At 37.6% G+C, this 19,974-nt stretch overlaps 3 protein-coding genes across 4 annotated transcripts; 2 read left to right on the plus strand and 1 right to left on the minus strand.

Moving 5' to 3' along the window:
- Positions 1 to 2,166: 2,166 nt before the first annotated feature.
- si:ch211-252f13.5 (uncharacterized) lies at positions 2,167 to 6,144 on the plus strand. The gene is made up of 4 exons (XM_056744097.1): positions 2,167 to 2,894; positions 3,129 to 3,652; positions 3,744 to 3,810; positions 3,891 to 6,144. The coding sequence occupies exons 1-4, from the start codon at positions 2,339 to 2,341 to the stop codon at positions 5,408 to 5,410; spliced, it is 2,667 nt and encodes an 888-aa protein (XP_056600075.1). The 5' UTR covers positions 2,167 to 2,338; the 3' UTR covers positions 5,411 to 6,144.
- A 1,723-nt stretch (positions 6,145 to 7,867) lies between these two features.
- anxa13l (annexin A13, like) lies at positions 7,868 to 11,971 on the minus strand. Of its 2 annotated transcripts, none has more exons than XM_056743576.1 (11): positions 11,651 to 11,971; positions 10,892 to 10,967; positions 10,592 to 10,686; positions 10,197 to 10,364; positions 10,021 to 10,054; positions 9,832 to 9,911; positions 9,425 to 9,493; positions 9,225 to 9,326; positions 9,067 to 9,142; positions 8,825 to 8,937; positions 7,868 to 8,717 (listed from the first exon to the last, which is right to left on the minus strand). In XM_056743576.1, exons 1-11 carry the CDS (start codon positions 11,663 to 11,665, stop codon positions 8,598 to 8,600), a joined length of 948 nt encoding a protein of 315 aa, XP_056599554.1. In that variant the 5' UTR covers positions 11,666 to 11,971; the 3' UTR covers positions 7,868 to 8,597. The 2 variants fall into 2 exon arrangements, with proteins under 2 accessions (XP_056599554.1, XP_056599553.1); XM_056743575.1 differs by having other exon boundaries at positions 10,197 to 10,367; positions 11,651 to 11,966.
- A 664-nt stretch (positions 11,972 to 12,635) lies between these two features.
- Positions 12,636 to 19,718, plus strand: ap2m1a (adaptor related protein complex 2 subunit mu 1a). The gene is made up of 13 exons (XM_056744167.1): positions 12,636 to 12,755; positions 13,596 to 13,714; positions 16,164 to 16,429; positions 16,584 to 16,666; positions 17,003 to 17,008; positions 17,284 to 17,419; positions 17,495 to 17,639; positions 17,825 to 17,839; positions 18,371 to 18,490; positions 18,573 to 18,708; positions 18,800 to 18,897; positions 18,989 to 19,100; positions 19,252 to 19,718. Exons 2-13 carry the CDS (start codon positions 13,641 to 13,643, stop codon positions 19,384 to 19,386), a joined length of 1,326 nt encoding a protein of 441 aa, XP_056600145.1. The 5' UTR covers positions 12,636 to 12,755; positions 13,596 to 13,640; the 3' UTR covers positions 19,387 to 19,718.
- The last annotated feature ends 256 nt before the right edge of the window (positions 19,719 to 19,974 follow it).

Genomic DNA, 19,974 nt, shown 5'->3' on the forward strand with positions numbered 1-19,974 from the left:
CTTTCTTCAAAATATTTTTTTTGCAAAAGAAATATAGTCATACAGGTTTGAAATGACAAGAGGGTGAGTAAATGATGACAGGATTTTCCTTTTTGGGTGAACTATCAATTTAACTCAACATTGATTCATACTGTATATTTAAAAAATCTTACTGTTTGTGTAGACAAAGGATTCCTCGCAGACTTGGCATGAATGGTAAAATCTATATTTTCATAGAATATAATGTAACAACAGGCAATATGTAGGATATACGTATGTGAATTGTGGCCTTCTAATGAGCAGTTTGTTTACTCATGTGAATGAAATGGCAAAACACCAATTACAAGCTCCAGTTTCATATACATGACATTTTGTGCTAGTTGAATGCTTGGATTTTCTTAGTTATTTCTTATGAAAATAATGTTATAGTCGGTTTCAGCTGGGAATGTTCTCCCTCCTTGTTAATTCAGAGCTTCTGGAACTCAGATCCTGCCGACAATTAGAAATAGAGATAGTCTAATAGAAAATGTGTCATATTAAAATAATGAATTATAAATATTTGAGAAACTATGGAGTCATTTAAAAATAGCTGGACTGTATGCAAATGTTTAATAAATCTTTCAAAAGTAACCAAATGTATCAGGTTAGTGAACATTTTGCATTTTTACTTATATTTGTGAGTACAAATTGAAGACAGTTGTTTCATTTAATGAATAAAAAATGGGAAAGACATCTGAGAAGGGCCACTCTTGCAACAGGGGAAAATAAGAAATGTGAAACAAATGTAAACAATTCATGCATATCTGTGCAGTGGACAATACAATTGCATTCAGTATAATCATTTCCACAAATAAATCTGCAAAATATAATAAACTTTATTTTTATCATACACTTGAAAAAACAAGGAAAGGAATATATTAACTGTGAACACCATTAGGTTTTAATGAGAACTTTGAAGAGGAAAAACAATTTATTGCTTCCATATGATAGTGAAACTATGGATGTAAACAACCAGGTCTGGCTTCTCCTGTGTTGCCAAGAACTCGGCAGCCACATCTGTCTGTTCTAGAGGGGATCTTTAAGATCATAGGTCTAGGTGTTATTGAGCTGCTGTTAACCACATGCTCGGGGATGAAAATGTATTGGGGGAAAATCATCCAAAGTATATAATATAGAATTATAATAAAATATAAGATAAACTATTTTCACACTTTTATTTATTGTTTAACTGTAGTAGGCTTGCAATTTATCGGTCGTATCTAATTGTAAATGTTACATGACGGGGCATAATAAGCAAGCAAAAATAATTCACCCATACACAATTATGCATGAAGTGTGTGGTGTTGTACTCCTGCGTGTGTGGGAGCTGCTACTCCAGGAACAACACCAGCAGATTTAATTGACCCCACAGCAGGTTATGGTTGGCAGATGAAAACAAACCTGCCGGTTGTAATAAATGATGTCGGTTGTAATTAAAGATGCTTGAGTAAAAAAGAAAAACATTAACCCTTTACTACACTGTTAAAAAATAACAGTTAAAAATATATTTTTCAATTCTGCCTAACATGTTAAGTTTAACAAAATTTAACTCAAATATACTTTTTTATTCTACTTAAAAAAAATGTTTTCTCATAAAAATCTCATGTGGATTCATGATATGAATGTTGGATTAAGAATGATGGAATAATATTTTCTAGTCCAGTAAACAAAATGCAAGAAATGTCTACTGGCCAAAAACTGGTGTTTCTTCTTCAAGTCATCGACAGGTTTTTGCTAAATGAATATAATGTCTTTTTAGGTCTTATTGATTCTGTTTTTATAAAATTAATAGTGCTATAGTGTTACAATAGCATTCCAGTAAACATTACAAAAATATAAATGGTAAAACTTTTTTTCAAGTGGGAAACTATGTTTCCATAATTCATTAAGCAATAACTTTTTTACTTAAGCAAATAATACTGTAGTAATGAGGGGAAAACTATGAGGATAATGAACAATATTATCTGATATTATTATTATTTTTTAAATATATTTTTGTACTGTTATTAACCCTGGTATTGAAGGGTATAGTATCTGCGAGCTCCATGGGGTTAACTGAGAGCAGAGAAAAGCTGTTGCCAATTAAGCGTGTGGAATGCCACATATAGACATTTCCTCAGAACTTCCACCACAGGTTGGAGAGCACATGTTTCGTCCTCGACAGAAAATATATCTGCCGTAATTATTCAAAATGTTTTTTTTATTTGCTGTCACAGGTAGAAAACTGTTTATTCGGAAAGTAGGCTTTACTCTGTGATTCATTCTCTTGATTATACAGAACCGAGTTTTGGATCTTTCTCCATTGGACGGTGATGCTAAAATGGCAACTCAAATTTTTTTAGTTTTCCTTTGTTTGATGATGTACATTGGAGACATTGTAAGCACATCTGATATTTGCACAGGAGCACATTGTCAGAGGTCATCCAGATCACCGGATCACCAGAGCGCATCACCTCATCACCAAAGCCGATTTTCAGTTTATTCTCCAAGACGCCCAGCAGTCCCCTACACTGTAATCCAACCACAGCACAGCAGGACCGGTAGTCCAAAAGAAAACCCAAGGACCATCACCGCTGAGGTGTTCAACCCACATGGATGCACTGGAGGACGTTGTCATGGCTCGGCAAGACCAACACATAACAATACGAAAGAGTGCAAAGGACTTGAGTGTAAACAGCCTGTACGAATTCGACAAGAGCCCCGGCAACATCCCTGCATTGGAGATGCCTGCAGCAGGGGCTCACATGCTGGAAGAGGCAGACTGTCTTTTGCCCATATGCAGGACAGAGCTGAGCAAGTATTAGAGGAATTTCCAGAGTTTGGACTTCGAGGGGGGCCATCATCTGGAATTCAACTGACATGTGACATCAAACCAGGTAAACATGACTCATTTTGCTCTGTGTGACACTTCATTAGTGATCTTACCATTGGTAATAGTGATATTACACTTGCAATCATGCAGTCAGGGACATGCGAAACTGATTACATGCTGGTGAGCTGCCTGCTCCCTCAGAGAGACTTTAACTTGTAGAATCATGTCAATGTTTGTCAAATGTATTAATGCATGTACGTCAAAAAAATAAAAATTTATATTAATACATTTTGACCAGGTTTTAATGAGGTCCAGTCTGAAGACGCATTGGTGTTACACTTCCACCTGGCGGAAGGTCAGGAGAAATTTTTGGAACAGCTACATGGGCAGGAAGCTGAGATTAAGCAGTTCCAAAGCACACTTAGTGTACAGCGAGCCGCTCTATTAACCCACCAGAGGGAAATTCTAGACCAGCAGCGGAGGATGTTCGAGCAGATGGAAGAAGTCAAGACCCAGTACAACCTGCTCCTGGATAGTGTCAAACACTTATCTGTCCAAGGGCCACAAGGAATCATTGAGAGCCATTCAGAGAGTCTGCGATCCCAGACAAGGACGTATCCCAGGGAGGCCTTTATGCATAAGATGAACATGGATGCTAGCGTTAAGGATGCTGACAGACCTGTTCTTGGCTGTGGATCCTGTGAAGCCTATGAGTACTGTGACTTCAGTGCAGACCGGCCACGCTGTGAGAAATGTTCTGTTTGCCTTCCGGGATTCTTTTTGGTGGCTCAGTGTTCAATTCATGCTGACCGGATATGCCAGGTACGTCTCAGACTGTATCATTTCACTCTTATATTTATAACTAACTAGGTTGTTAAACAAGGACATATTAAAAACTGGAACTGTTCAACAGGACAGAGATGAATGCCTTGAGATACAAAACTTGTGCAAGGAACAAAACAAGTGCCTCAACACACCAGGTAAATTGACCTCCATATTTGTTTGGGATTGATATCCTAAGAGACTAAGTTTAGTTTATTATGTACTATTTCTTATTCAGGAGGATTCCGTTGCTCCGGCATGTCAGAGAGGGATGCAGCTGCAGGGATGTGTGGACGCTCCTATTTTTACAATTCTGAAATGGAGGAGTGTCAGGCTTGTTCAGAATGTGATTCTCACCCCATGACTTCCCCATGTTCAGCCATGAGTGATGCTGTGTGCTCCAACCCCTCTGAAGGCAGACTCTCTCTTTCCTGGTCTGGTGATGTCGTCGTGGTCAAGGGTAGCGAGTTTCCCAATGTACAGCTCCTCATCCGAGGTAACAGTGATGGAAACCTGCTTTCCTGCACTGACGGCTTGGTAGTTCTCCATCAACACGGTCTTGTTTGGGTTGACCATAACCTTGCTTTGAGACATGGTTGTCGCAGCTTTATCCAAGCATGTCTACGACTAAATTCCAGTGAGGATGAGAGTCGAGACTTGAGCGGCATGCGTGTGGAGCAGCGAGAGGGAAAGTCTCTTCAGAGCACCAGCGTAAGTGGAGCAGCTGCGGTTGAACCGGGTCATGCACTGGTTCTTTCTCTCAAGAGTGCCAGCAACCAGTGTAACCAAGACAATGACAGTGTGCACCTTCAGAGCAACCTAATTTCACCTTTCAGCCTGTTCTGGTTGTCCCACGACACTGGGGCGGTTGCCATGACCGCCCAGGCAGTTGCTTCGGCACACTACCACACCAACTACCGACCTGCCTTCCGTGTGTCATCCATCTCTGACCCGTATATGGTCAGGCTGACCGATGACAATCGTGGTGTGCGCTTTAGGGAAAGCGGCACTGTGAAGTTCGTCCTTCAGCAATCTTTGTACTCCATGGGTCAAGCCTGTGTTTCAGAGGGGTTCTACTTGCTTGCCTACGTGAACCACAACGGAAGCAGTGCCGAGCTGACCCGTACGTACAAGCCTGGTGTTCACTATAGAGACACTTCCATATCACTGTCAGCCACAACCACTGTGGACTCCGGAGACATGCTGACTTTTGAGATCCTAGCACCCGCACAGTGCAGTGTGCGCTACTTTGGTGATGACTCTGGGATTAGCATGCTCAGCCTTGTGTGGATCCCTTCAGCCGCCTCCACTTCCTTGTCAGCCACAGTGTCCCGGAAAGGTCTCCCGTCTGGTGCAGTGCGGAACAAGCCCTTGTTCTTCCTCCAGACAAGTTCAGAAGTGCCACAAGTCACACTTGCTGGAACAGGAGTACTCCTCCCTCACCGAAACTTCATCTTTAGGGAAGCAGGAACGGCGAGTGTGGCTTTGGATTTGCGGCTCATCCACTCATGCAGTCTAATCAAACTCACTTTGCTTGAGCAGGGTGAGACACAGGGGGCACAAGCAGCCCCCATAGCTCAACAGATTGGCGGACCCATGCCAGAGGGAAGTGTTTGGGCGAGCGTGGGACTAAGGGTGTCCTTTCAGGTGCATAACGGCACTGTGGTTTTTGCTACGGTGGATTGTGTGCGAGGACGCGTCAACCACATTGCCTATGATGCGGGAAGTAGCATTTCTATTCTGTGGACAGCTGCATGAGTGTAGCTTGATTCAGCTAGCTTGATATTAAGCTAACATGTGGTTGTACTTTTTTTGCATTAAACGGATAGTTCACCCAAAAATTTAAATTAACCTACCTAAGAGTTGTTCCAAATCTGTATAAATGTCTTTGTTCTGATAGCACAGAGAAAGATATTTTGTAGAATGCTTGTAACCAAATAGTTATTGTACCCCATTTACTACCATAGTAGTGTTCTGTTGAACACAAAATAAGATATTTTGAAGAATGTAAGACAGCAACAGTTCTGGGGCACTTTTGACTACCCTTGTAATGGTACAAACATTTTTCCAAATATCTTTCTCTGTAAACAAACAAACAAATACATTCATACAGGTTTGGAACAACTATAGAGAGTATGTAATTCATCGCAGAACTTTCATTTTAGGGTGAACTCAATTGCCTTTGATGCTTTTGCTGTTTCGGCATCAGTTATTTGTCCAATAGTCTATAAGCCTTCGAAATCGTTTTCCACAAATGGATTCAAAGCAACACCAAACAGGAATAAAATTAAAGCTGGAATCAACTGACAATTAATACCATTATAATCTCAAGTATGTATTGTTACAATTAATCTTGAAGTAAAATATGTAAAATGAATGAAAAAACATTCATACTCTATTTTTTTATTTTTATGTTCAAATCTTTGTTTAAGTAGATGTTGTGTTGCCAGATCTAAAAAATGTTTTAAAAAATATTTCCTTTCTTTATTGTATTTGCACTTTGAAACATGCAGACAACAATGTAAACATTTTCTTTCTTTAAAGGAGGTTAAGTCTTCTGCATGTTTTCCGCATTGTCTTCATCTTCAATAAAACTTTAAGTAGCAGCTGTATACTGTTTGTTCTGTTTACTTAATAGAACTTTCCATAGGATTTAATTACATATAGTTGTCAAATAATATCTAAACCCATTTTTTGCAATTTACAAAACAATTTACAATCTTTTTTATGATTTTCTTTAAGAGTTGTTTTAACTAAAAACCTGGCACATCAAAGGCAGAAAAAGGTAATAAATATATATTTTCAGAAGCGGGAATAGAAAGCAGGCGGGACACAGAACCAGATGGCTTTGATTTTGCTGTTTAATATGCAGGATAGCTATAAAGAAGGGTACCCTCAGTTCTCTGCCATAAATAATGTATAAGGCTGTTGTATTACATAAAGCGCAAGTTACAGGCTTTCTTGTATCACTCTTGTATGTTCTCTGTTTCTGTGAAGAGGATCAATTGGCACAGCAACCATAACCAAAGGCTCGCCAAGACTGAAAATAAGCTTATAAATTGAGGAAGCATTGGCTTGTGGTTAAACATTTGGTAAATATTATTGCGCTAAGCTTTACTGAGAGCAGGACATGACGTTCCTCTGAAGTTATTCCAGAAGAAGAAACGTGTGAGAGACTCAATCTATCACAGGCTAATGTGAAACACTGAAATATGAAAGTTTAAAAGGGTCAGGTCAGTATACAGACAGTCCATACCATATAGAGTTCAATGACATTAATGATTTCCTGTGGCTCAGTGGTTAGAGCATGGCACTAGCGACACCAAGGTCATGGGTTCCATCGCAGGGGATTGCACATTTCAGAAACAAATATATAATACAATGCAAGTCGCTTTGGATGAAAGCATCTGCCAAATGCATAAATATAAATGTTATGCCCTGTTACACAGATGGAAAGAAATTCAGTATTAGAGACACATTTTTGATGAAGTCTGAAAATATTAGACAATTTGGTAGGCGAGACAGTGGCTTGATGTCCAATGGAATCATTAATTTTAGCAATGCTATCTTTATAAATCTTCTGCACCTTTGTGATATCTTCAGCATATGTGATCGGTGCATTTGGTTTGTTCTTGATACTATTTAGTGGTATACGCATCAAACACAGATGTTTTCTTTATTCCAGCTTACAATCTTGTGTTGTCTGCCAAGTTATTTCATTAATGTGTTTTAATGAGTTTATAAGCCTCAATGTTACAAAAACATGAATTTTGTGGCTCATAGAAATGTATCTCAACCCAGAACGTCGTCAAGAAAGCTCTCGGGCTTCTCTGGCTGCAGGGGTTAAATAAGTGTCTGGTTCTGCGGCCTTTGCAGGTGTTCAGGGTTAGGAGATGTGAAAATACTACTGTTATGAGGGAGCCTGTTCCTAAACTAAAACATCTGGAAACTTTGGGGTGCATAAAAGTCAAATTCTTCGGCTTTTCTGAACCTAGGATGTACAGTAGGTTTTTCGGTTGTTCAAATACTATGTAATTTTAGTTGATGAATTATCAGAGAATTTTAACTTAATGAATATATTGCATACATATAAATTAATACATATGAAAAGTTTCAAGTTTTTCATGTGTCTGTTCATGGACTTCCAGGGGCCTATGGTCTTAATGTATTATTTAAAGACGCCTATTAAAGGAAGGCTGCAATAAAAGCAAATCATTTTGTTTTTCAATGTATAATCACATACACAAAACTGCATTACATAGCTACAAACTATTTAGTGTAATCCATCATGCTTTATAGATAATGTGCACTCAGTAGTCTTTGGGACAACAAAAGTCAATATTATCCGTCACTATACATGGCTTTAGAATATTAACAATCATAATTGTGCAGCAACAAATAAATGCCCAATGTTTAAAAGCATTATCAATGACCTTCTTTGCTCTAGGTGCTTTAAATAAAATAACTGTCATAAGTTAGCATTACTGACTTTAGTACCATTTATAGTTATACATGTATATATATAGTTTGTAGAACTTAAGCAAATATAATCACTGTGAACAGAGAGAGCATTAAACCAAGAATCACCCTTTGTGCACTAGGATTTGTCCTGTAAAAGAAACGGTGTGTGAAAAACAGAACAGCAAATGTTCTGACACTGTCAAGGCACGTGTGTAGTGAGTTAAAGGTAATAAAAACTATTTTAAACTGTCTAAAGGACAACCATTTCAGATGTAAGAAAATGTTATGACAAAGTGTGTTCATTTGTAAAATGCATGTGAATATATTCTGGCCAATTCAAAAAAAGCACTGATGACAAAGGAAGCTCAAGTGTGCTCCTTGTGTACAGAAGAGGTGATTCTAGTTGTTAAATACTGTATACTTTTTAAAGGCAGTGTTGTAAGTGAATTCAGTAATTGACTCTTTGGCTCCATCTGGCAATCATTCAGTGAAGTATTTCTATGAGGAGGCGTTTAAAGTCCCCGCCACACTCTGAGCTCAGGGCGTCCTTTAATGTAACATCATATTTCTCCAAGTACATGTCCTTTATGGTCTCCAAATCCACCTAGATGGGAACATGAAAGTAAGAAGTGAACCTATTTTTCTTCTGTTCACTTTGTTCATTTAAAGGTGTTTGAATTATTTGACATCAAACCTATAATATTCACAGACCTCAGAACGTCCCACAATGATGCGTATGAGTGTATCCTCATCTGTTCCAGCTCCTTTCATGGCAGCATTCAGGCAACGTGCGAAATACAGTTGTGGGTTTTTAGCACATCTCACTGTTTAAGCAAAACAAATCTTTTTTCAGAAAACACAAATTAAATCTTGCTATACTGTATGTACAAGTATGTTACACTTGCTGCTTGTAATTGACTCCTTAATTCAATATAATTTTTTTATATAGCTACCCAGTGTAATGTAACAGTCCTTCAACGTTCCCGTAGCTTCATTGTCTATGGCATCCAGGATATCTGTCCCAGATAGCTGTGACACAGAAACCAGACTCATAAGTAATGTTAAAAAGCTCCATTCATGCATAACATAAAAGAAACCATGGTAACCCTACAGTCTCGTATATCTTGAAGGTAGCCTGAAGCTGTAGGTAGTTCCTGTGAGTGAGGATATGGGTGAAAGTAGACTCATCTGTTCCAAAGCGACCTTCACCTGCCTGTTGAAAAACCATCATCATATTTATTTATTCAACATAATACTCAAAATTAAACATAGAATACGTTTAAAATAGGGAATTTAAACTGCAAGTCTCACTTCAAACAAAGATGTTGCATCTTGTTCTGCCAGCTCTTCATCCACATCATAAGACTCATCTCTGTCGGCCTGCAGATAAAGGAATTTGTTTAAAGATTGAAAAGAATTACAGCTTCAATTTATCCTAAACATTTAGGACTGCAAACTGTACATAGCATGAACAGAAAAATAGATTATAAAAAAAGGAATTCAACACCACCCATGGTCCAATGGAGAAAAAAAGTTGATTGTTGATTCTGTGGAGACGGGGAAGGGTAAAGGGAATGTGAAAGAGCACTAAAGAATGGATGGCTAGAATAGAATGCTAGAGCCTCTGGACTAATATATCATTGATCTCAGTAGGACTTCCTGGAAAAATAACGGTAAATAGTCTGTGCCAAAACTGCATATACATTTCAATATTTTACCTGTAAAAGAGAAACCAGAAGATTCCTCACTTCTCCGCTAGTGTCATCTTCAATGTCAGCCTCCAAATCACGCTCATGTACTGAACAACAATTTCAGTTTTTTATCAAATCGTATATATATATCATGATATGAAAAATTGAATTTCAAATAATTTCTCCGTAAATTGTATTTGCATATGATAAGCTTACCTTGAATGTATGACTCTTTACAAGTCAATATATTCTGTCAATGAACAAAATAGAAACAACTGAAGTTGTAATTATTCATTTTTCTAATGGGACTTTAATAGGTGCTTTCTGAAGGCAACAATAGCCTGTGTCTGACTGACAAGCACCATAATATAAAAATGTAAATAACCATTAACCTGATTGTTGCTGGTGCAGAGGATCTCCACCAGCACGTTCTCATCTGTGCCTGCTCCTTTCATAGCTTTCCTCAGTTCCTTAGCCAAGAAGACGTTTGGTGGGTCCAACATGGCCTTTACCGCGTTCTCAAAGTTCCCTGCGAGTTCGTTCTTCAACACTTCCTCCAGCTCCTTAACAATAACCAAAACCAAAAATAGACACAGACACAGCATTTTGACTCTTAATTGACCGTTCTACCACCCCTCTCTTTTTCCATAAAGTCGGCACAATGGAACTCTATACCCACAATCTAATGTAGTCTAAAATCAATATAACCTAATGCACTGGAAAATTACAGCCTATTTGTTCAGTGTTACAAATAAGAACAATTTTTTGCTAGGCAAAAATTACTCACATCATCATATTTTTCAAAGTATGCCTGTTTAATCTCCATCCGCTGGGCTGCGCAACGATTTGCAAGGATAGAAATGATGGTTTCCTCATCTGTTCCTATGAACAATGAGGGACAACAACTACATCAGATAATGTAAAAAAATGTAAAGAAAATTTGAAAGCAAATCGTAGGTTAAGATGAATATGCATGTGCTTAAAATGTGTAGTGCAGTTTTATATCTTATATAACTCATCATAATCCTATTTGACACCTTATTTGTATCAGTGTCTCCAACATCATTTCTTGTATCATTTAACCTACCCATTCCTTTGCAGGCTTTACGAATTGCTTTGATGTCTGCCACCACATCAAAGTCCTCATACGGAGTTATTGTGGGCTAAAATAAAAGGAATATAAGAATAAACATGTGTTAAGTAATAATATAATGTCAGTGTTTATCTGTGCAGTTTAAAAAATAAAATATTTTGCACATTTAACATTTTAGGATATATTATTAGTCAAATGATGCCAGGCGAAATCAATGAGGCGATCAGGATGTTTTCAAGGGTTCACAATGCAGCACAGTGAGGGGAGGGGTTCAGCTAACACATTAGCTGAGTCATGGGATCTATTGGCAGGGACAGGAATGGCGTAAGCCTTCCTCTGCCTCACCCACTGCATAATAACAATGTGCCCTTTTAATAATAAAATTCTTTATCCTTTTCAGTAATTTTTTCTTCCTCTGTAAACAAGTACTCACAGTAAATTCAAATAGTAATCATCAAAACGTGATAAGTAAAAAAGAAAAACTAAAATACATTTGAGCAACCTTCAAACCTTTTAGTTTCAGTATGATAATAAAATATTGTAAATGATAATTATAGGAAAATTTCAGACTGTCAAACCATGAAAATAAAAAAGTGTCATGGTAACCAAAGGTTTGCATATAAACACGTTTGTTTTAGGTCTTCGAAATATGTTGCACATTTAACAATCTACTAATAATAACATCGTTATCTGCACTCAAATAAATTATTCGATGAGAAAAAGATGGAATTGCGACTTGTTGATTTTACTTACTTGAACGTTTCCCATCTTGTGATGCTGATGTTGATCTCTGAATGCTCGTTCGCTCTCACTCTCCACCCAGCTGGAGCATCTTTAACTCCACCACCTGACGTCAGAGCGACCCACTGGCAGTGATGTCACACAATTGGTTTTTAAATCGTCCTTGGTTGCTTTTAAACAATCAATGACATGCTTCACAGTAGGCAGAAGCCTAGAAAAAAACACACTTCTTTCCATTAAAATATGCTATTAATATCGGTTGTGAAGATATATCGCGAAATACGGTGTTTGGGAACTAGATTAACTGCACGAATAGGCTCATAATAGAAACCGATAGCCTTCATTTTAGCATATTAGATTATTCAAACAAAGAAATTAAATTCTGTCTTTTTTTCATGCAATAAGAACGGAACAAATGTGAGTAGGATGTTGCAAACTTTGATCTGGGTATGTTGAATTTAGACAAGAGAGTCTTTGTTAATTGTCACAACAGCATCCACCTACACGCTCTATGAACAGTGCTTTGACCTTGTGCTCACCAAAATACAAGTATTTGTGGCATATTTAGTTTTTCCTTGTCCATTCTACTCAAGTCACATGCCTACAGCTGACAACTGCATTTAAGTTTGAATTACTGTGTTCTTGTAAATACCCAACAAAACATGAGCTATAATACAAATGATGTTAACTAAAAGCAACACAAGTAGCCTTCTTATGAATCTAATATTTGCGTAATAGTTCTTTAAACGTTTTGCATACAAAATAACACTTGCATACAGATTTACATCTTTAAGAGGACATAAAATAACATACTAGTCCATACTAAAACTGGCAGACTATTTGGATAGCAACCCCAAATGCCATGGGTTTAATTTATATATAAAACAGAGAATAAAATAAAGCAGATAATTGCGCAAAAGTGTAATTTATAAAAAAGGTATTTAGTACGAGGTGGCGTATCTGCTCGTTGTACGCATGCGTAGAACGACGGCTGTCAGCTGACTTCCTGACAGAGGGAGGCACTGCTGCTCGTGTCCCGCTAATCGTTTAGATCCAGAAAAAATACCACCGAGAGGGAAGCGTTCATTACGCGCCAATTTGTGCGGATATCACGGAGGTATGCACAAATTTGTAACTTATAATGCGAAATAATAAATTTGCTTCACTGTTTACATTGGGGGATATTCTTTATAATCGAAAGTACGGACGATATTTCGACACACAGGTCTCGAGGGAAGGAGTTGAGCTCACGAGCTCACCACATAATGATGGTGTTTCGTGACTCTGAATAATTAATAACGGTAACAAGATGACGGATCTGCACCCATTTGAGATGTTAGAAAACATGAACGTTTTCACGGAGCACATATTCAGCTGGCAGACATCTTGTACCAATTACGTTATGTCGCTAATAAACAACACGGGACGAACACTTCCTGTTCATCGTCGTTACATTGAATGAATACATTTACATTTAGGCATTTGGCAGACGCTTTTATCCACAGCGACATTTATCCTATACATTTTACATAGGCATTTGCAATCCCATGGGTTCGAACCCACAACCTTGCGTTGTTAACGCAATGCTATACCAATTTCAATTGCAATATCTTCTTGCATTTTTATGACATCACGATGTTTTGTGATTTAAGAGTTTAACATATTGGCACAAACAAATGTTTGTTTTTATTGATATACTTTTTTCAGCAAAATGAGTGGGGTGATTAACACGGCTGAATTCAGTTGTAGGCAAGGTTGTCCATTAAAACAATAAGACTGGTTATCTCCCAAACGGTTTTATTTGGGGTGTCACAGAAGCCCAGATGGTTACTCAGCCTGCCATTCTAACATCCTTATCTGTGTTCACTGTATGGCTGAAATAATGTATCTTATCAAGGTCAAACAGAGCCTTTTTATCAGCCAGTAAGAGTCATATTCATTTTCTTTTGAATTATAGGAGTTAGAGCCCATCATGGCATGTGAGGTCTGAGGGACGGTCACCATGATTGGAGGACTGTTCATCTACAACCATAAAGGGGAGGTCCTTATCTCCCGAGTCTACCGTGATGATATAGGGTGAGATTGTGAAAGAAGATTGTTTCAGTGCAAAACTAGATAAAGTAGTTTTCAATGGCTTAAATTTTCGAAAGCGTTAACTTTAGATTTTGTGTTTGAAACGAACATAGATTTGATTTAGATACAGCATACACATACTGTTTCTGGCAGATCTGACGTGGTCTGACAAAAAGAAACTTGTCTTTTTTTCATGCTCAGCAGGGTTCAGACTCCATCCATTGCGTTTATCCTGTTAGGCCAGTGAAAGAGGAAAGATGACAGGATGTTTAAAAGCAGGAAAACATTATCTGTTTGTTTGTTCTTGCTTTTTTATTCCATTAACATGACATATTTTCTCTATATACAGCCGTGGAAATAATTAAGAGACTGTTTCAAAACAGCATTTCAGATTTTCTGAATTTACTATTCATAGGTAGATGTTTAGGTAAAATTATCGTTCTTGTTTCATTCTGTGAACTACTAAAAATATTTCTACCAAAAATAAAAATATTGTTTTATTTGCATATGTTTGCAGAAAATGAGACATGGCGAAACAGGTCAAAATCACAGAAAATCACAGTGTCGTTTTAGACATCAAATATTGCAAAGAAAACAAATCCGTGTTCAGTTTTAAATAATACAACACTAATATTAGTTAAAAAAAATTGTGTGATTACCTCGAATTTTATCAGAGTTTTCAGGTGTATTGTCATTCTCCTCAGCCTTTCACATTGCTGTGGGATGACTTGTCACTCCTGAGGTTTGATTTTATTGAAATTCAACAGACACTGGACTGGAATGACCTCATACATCTAGAAATGCTGGTTTGAAATGAAAAGTTGGAGTGGTCTCTTAAGTTTTTCTTCGGCTGTATATAAAAGGGGAAGTACAACATTTTTTGTGATAAATCCTGTCATGAGTGATTGTGATCATCGTAATTTCATTTTTGTGTGTTTATATTGCTGTTGTACATTTACACATGCAGGACATGTTTGTCTTTTTTCCTTTTCATTTTCTCCTTCATTACTTTTATTATCTTTCATGCTGTTTTTCTCCATTTCCATTGTGGCTACTGTAACAATAGGTAAGCCATCCTACAACAAGCACAATAACATAGAAGCATGTTTGTAGACCCAACCAATAAAACAAAACTTGAACGCATGACAACAATTACACAGTCCAAAACTAGGACTGGGCGATATAGCAAAAAATTAATTAGCAATATTTATGTATATGAAATGGCCTAAGACCTTTTTTCCACTCGAGATCAAGTAGTTAGCCCTACAGTTTTTTTAACAAATCTTTGATGCAGTATTTAGAATAGATTCAAAGATTTTTGCATGGAAATTAATCTTTTTTTAAAACATCAACATGTACTATATTTTAGTTTTTGAATAAAATTGTAATATAATTGCTGTATTGCACGACTCTTGAATTACTGATTGAATTCAGTTGTGACGTTTCTAGGTTTTTTGATCCCCAACAACATGGGCTGAAGCTGAATTTTCATACACGTATATCATGTCACTGTGACCAGTGCATTTTAATACTTACACATAATTTAAATATAGATATATCTAATTGTTATGATTATAAATGATTACACCAAATTACATGTTTCTCTTGTTTAAGCTTCATGTCTTAAAGCAGCTAGGTAGCATGTTTCTTTATAAAAAAGTTTTTTGCTAATAGAACATTTCAAATCAATACTTATTTTGTCATATCATTTAATCAAGTGGCAAGTAGTCATGTAATAGGTCAAATAATGTACATCCAGTTGCTTATCATAACTTAAATGTTTATTACATTTTTAGATAAACGCATGTGATCTTAATTTAATGCTTATAGTTTTCAGAGTCTTGATTTGAGGAGTAGGCATGAAACATACATACTTCAGTGGCCTTTGGTAGCATAATATGCTACTGGACAGACTAATAGGCTGTTTAATCCTTTTTTTTTTTTTATATAATATTGAATTTATTCTCATTGTCAATATCGCCGAGCCCTAACCCGAGCATGTTACCTGACATATACTGCGTTCAACCAGAATTTTGATATTGCCAGCTGGCTTAGCTTTTTGATTCCCCTTAGGCATGGGATAGTAAATCTTTTGTTATTTCTGGTTAGTATACATTGGATACAGATTTATTATTGAAGATGCTATTGATGTGCATTCTGGGCATCAGATTTATAAGAGATTATAGGACATCTATTAAATAAATTCACACAGGAAAGAAAATGTGAATCTCCTCCAAAGAAGAATGAGCCTGTCTACAGGGCCTTGTAACTTATCTGCAGCTTTTGAGATTTTTTAAGGTTTTGGTCAGCAGGGAAAACCCAATCGAGTCTTTAATGCTTTGTCTACAGACCAAAGGAATGCTGGTCTTAAAGGCTTTACTGGCAGATGGTGGCCATGTGCTCACTCTTCCTCCATTATCTCAGCTGAACTTTGTCTTGTCCTTCTCATCAGACGCAATGCCGTGGACGCGTTCCGCGTGAATGTGATCCACGCCCGACAGCAGGTGCGCTCCCCTGTCACCAACATCGCCCGCACTAGCTTCTTCCATGTCAAGCGCTCCAACATCTGGCTAGCTGCTGTCACCAAGCAGAATGTCAACGCTGCCATGGTGTTCGAGTTCCTCTACAAGATGTGTGATGTCATGACGGCCTACTTTGGGAAGATCAGTGAGGAGAATATCAAGAACAACTTTGTGCTCATCTACGAGCTGCTGGATGGTAAGACGGGATCACAAATGCACACTAGATTCTGATTCACTGTGTGCCTGTGATAACATTAACGTAACTCACCCTTCTCTTAATGGTATGCTTCCCTGTCAGAAAATAAATAAAACTGTAGTAAGTGTCTCATTGACTTGTTGTGTGTTTGCAGAAATCCTGGACTTTGGATACCCCCAGAATTCAGAGACAGGAGCACTCAAGACTTTCATTACCCAGCAGGGTATCAAAGGCCAGGTAAGATGGAGGTTTTTTACTAGTCTTGAGTCTTTTCACAGCAAGGACGAAGCAAAAAAGAAGTCATTCATATGCTTTGGCGCAAAATAAAGTATTATTTAAAGTACAGGCATAACTGTAAAAATAAGCTTTAGAAAACCACATATAGAATTCCCACTCATGCTGCACCTGAAGTCTCTAATTCTGAAAGCTTAGGTTTGTTTATATGTATACATTGATGCTAGCTGTATTGATGTGTCTGCTTTGCTACTGGTAGAGATAGCTGATGCTTATTATTTGTAATACATGTTTCTTTGTTTTTTCCCCATCTGCTTTTCTGAACCTGTCTGACTGCAGCATCAGGTATTTGCCATTGATTATTATTTTTAAGTTCTTTTCAAATTGATATTGTTCTGTACAAAAGTATAAATGCTTAAACAATGTTGCACAGTTGTGCTGGTATTCAATACAATAGCATAATCCGAAATGTGAAATTGTATACATAAGATCTTTAAACAATATATCTAGTAACTACTTGACTAATTAAATTGAAGATCTGTAAACTGAACAGTAAATTGTTGAATAAACTGTTGTATAACAAATGTTGTGAACTCAATTCAGATATTATTGATCCGTAGACTAAAGAGGAGCAGTCGCAGATCACCAGCCAGGTGACCGGTCAGATCGGCTGGCGTCGTGAAGGCATCAAGTACCGTCGCAATGAGCTCTTCCTGGATGTTCTGGAAAGCGTCAACCTGCTCATGTCTCCACAGGGTAGGACATCATCCACTAGTAAGAGATGAGTTATTAGTACTAAACCCTTCACATTATTCTTTGTCATTTTAACAGGGCAGGTCCTGAGCGCCCACGTCTCTGGTCGTGTAGTGATGAAAAGCTACCTGAGTGGAATGCCTGAATGCAAGTTTGGCATGAATGACAAAATTGTGATTGATAAACAGGGGAAAGGAGGAACTACTGATGATCCTGGGAAGAGGTTGCATGATTATGCTGATATTTTATTTGTCTGCCTTTGCTTTACAAATGATTTGTCTTTTGTCTAAGTGTTTGTTTTTGGTTCTCTATCCAGCATTGTTTAAGTTGTTGAATGTGTGTTGTGTTCTCCGCTGATTTATTTTGAGTCTGTTTTTGTTGCGTCTCTTTCTTTGTGCTGTACCACAGTGAGTTAGGGGGAAGGTATTGTATCTCTGAATTTCTGTTTTGAGTTTTTTGTTATTTAATGTACAACATTTAAGTGCTGTGGGTTTATTTTTAAGAATTAATATCCTCTGGTTTTTATTGTTTCGTATTAGGGATGCATTGAAGTCGGCCAATGTTAAATTTTTTCATTATTACCAGTTTGATTTGAGTGTTATTGTAAATCTAATAGTGTATTATGAATTCAGAATAAAAAATTAAAAGCTGCTTTTAAAACAGCCGATAAAACTATATAACTGGTTATTGTACAGTGGTATTTACCAAAATAATAATACGTATTGGCCATCCATATTGATCTAAATATTTATTATCAGTGCATCCCTAGTTTTTATTTATGTATTTTTTACAACAAATAAATCATAATTCATTTTATTTTGTTTCTTAATGTTATGTTAACAGTGATAACTATAATTTCACTAAATGCACTAAATCTAGCTCATTTTACAAAGTGAAGTGTTTATAATGTGTTATTGCTGTCTTCTTATTTTATGTCTTTATCTTTTCCATAAGCGGGAAACAGTCCATAGCCATAGATGACTGCACTTTCCATCAGTGCGTGCGTCTCAGCAAATTTGACTCTGAGCGCAGCATCAGCTTCATTCCCCCCGATGGAGAATATGAGCTCATGAGGTTAGCATCAGGCCTGCTGGACACTTCCGCATTTGACCCATCAGGGTCTCAAAGAGAAAACATTTTATATCTCTGTATGCAGGTATCGTACCACTAAGGACATAATTCTGCCGTTCCGTGTCATTCCGCTTGTCCGAGAGGTTGGGCGCACAAAACTGGAGGTGAAAGTTGTCATTAAATCGAATTTCAAGCCCTCACTCCTGGCACAGAAAATAGAGGTGAGTTAAAAAGTCTGCTTACAAAAAGCATGAGCATTATCATCAGTTGTTGGTGATGTATCCATTGGATTTGCTTTTTTACTATGAACAGGTGCACATTCCAACCCCTCTGAACACTAGTGGAGTGCAGGTGATCTGTATGAAAGGAAAAGCGAAATACAAGGCCAGTGAGAACGCCATTGTGTGGAAGTAAGTGTTGCTATCTTGCGCATCTTAAACGTTTATTCCATGTGTACAGATGTGTGCATTCGTGTTATGGTGACAATTGCAATGTCCTCAGGATCAAGCGCATGGCAGGAATGAAGGAGTCTCAGATCAGTGCTGAGATTGAGCTGCTCCCCACTAACGATAAGAAGAAGTGGGCCCGTCCACCCATTTCCATGAACTTTGAGGTGAGTGGACCAAGTTTTAGTTTTTTTACATTTACATTGTTCCACAATAAAGTTGTCAGATGATCGCTTAATCTAGCTAGTGTGTACTAGATTTGTACAACAATTTGTACTCTAAATCTAATATTTCATGTGTGACCTCCCTCTCTTCCAGGTTCCGTTTGCACCCTCTGGGCTGAAGGTGCGTTACCTGAAGGTATTCGAGTCGAAACTTAACTACAGTGACCACGATGTGATTAAATGGGTGCGTTACATCGGACGGAGCGGAATCTATGAGACTCGCTGCTAATGAGCCACCGAGCAGAGGGACCTCCTTTTTTCGTCTAACACCATGTCTCCCTCCTTCCCTCCTCAAGATTAATGAAAGAAAAGTCAAATGACAGAAATATGCAAAATGTGAAGTATCCTGTTTGTATAAGTGCTGTAATGAACAGATCTGATGGAGAGCTGAGAGACACGTTAGGTTAAGACCTGTGTGAGTGTATGTCTGTATTTCAAAGCCCAGTCTAAAATGGTCCATTTTGTCTGTGGTTATCATCCTAACGGTCATATTCTTAGTATCTGAACTCTCCCTCTGTGACTGTTTAATTCAGTATCAATAAATATATATAATGGGGAAAACATTGTGTTTGTCTTTCCTTCCAATTCACCTAAGTAACTCATCTGGGGAACTACATGTCGCAATTAAAGGTCCCTTGTAGAAAATTTAGCGGCATCTATATGTGAGGTTGTGAAATGCAACCAACGGCTCGGCCCTCCATTTTGAAGCACTACTATGACTGTCTGAGACAGGTCTAAGAAGTCATGTTTTCACTTGTTTGCTGAAGAAGATAACATATTTATGTTCTCTGTAAAGGAGTTTGTCCGTTTAGGGCTG

This window comes from Triplophysa dalaica, chromosome 3 (genome assembly GCF_015846415.1).
Source record: "Triplophysa dalaica isolate WHDGS20190420 chromosome 3, ASM1584641v1, whole genome shotgun sequence".
Taxonomy (NCBI): domain Eukaryota; kingdom Metazoa; phylum Chordata; class Actinopteri; order Cypriniformes; family Nemacheilidae; genus Triplophysa; species Triplophysa dalaica.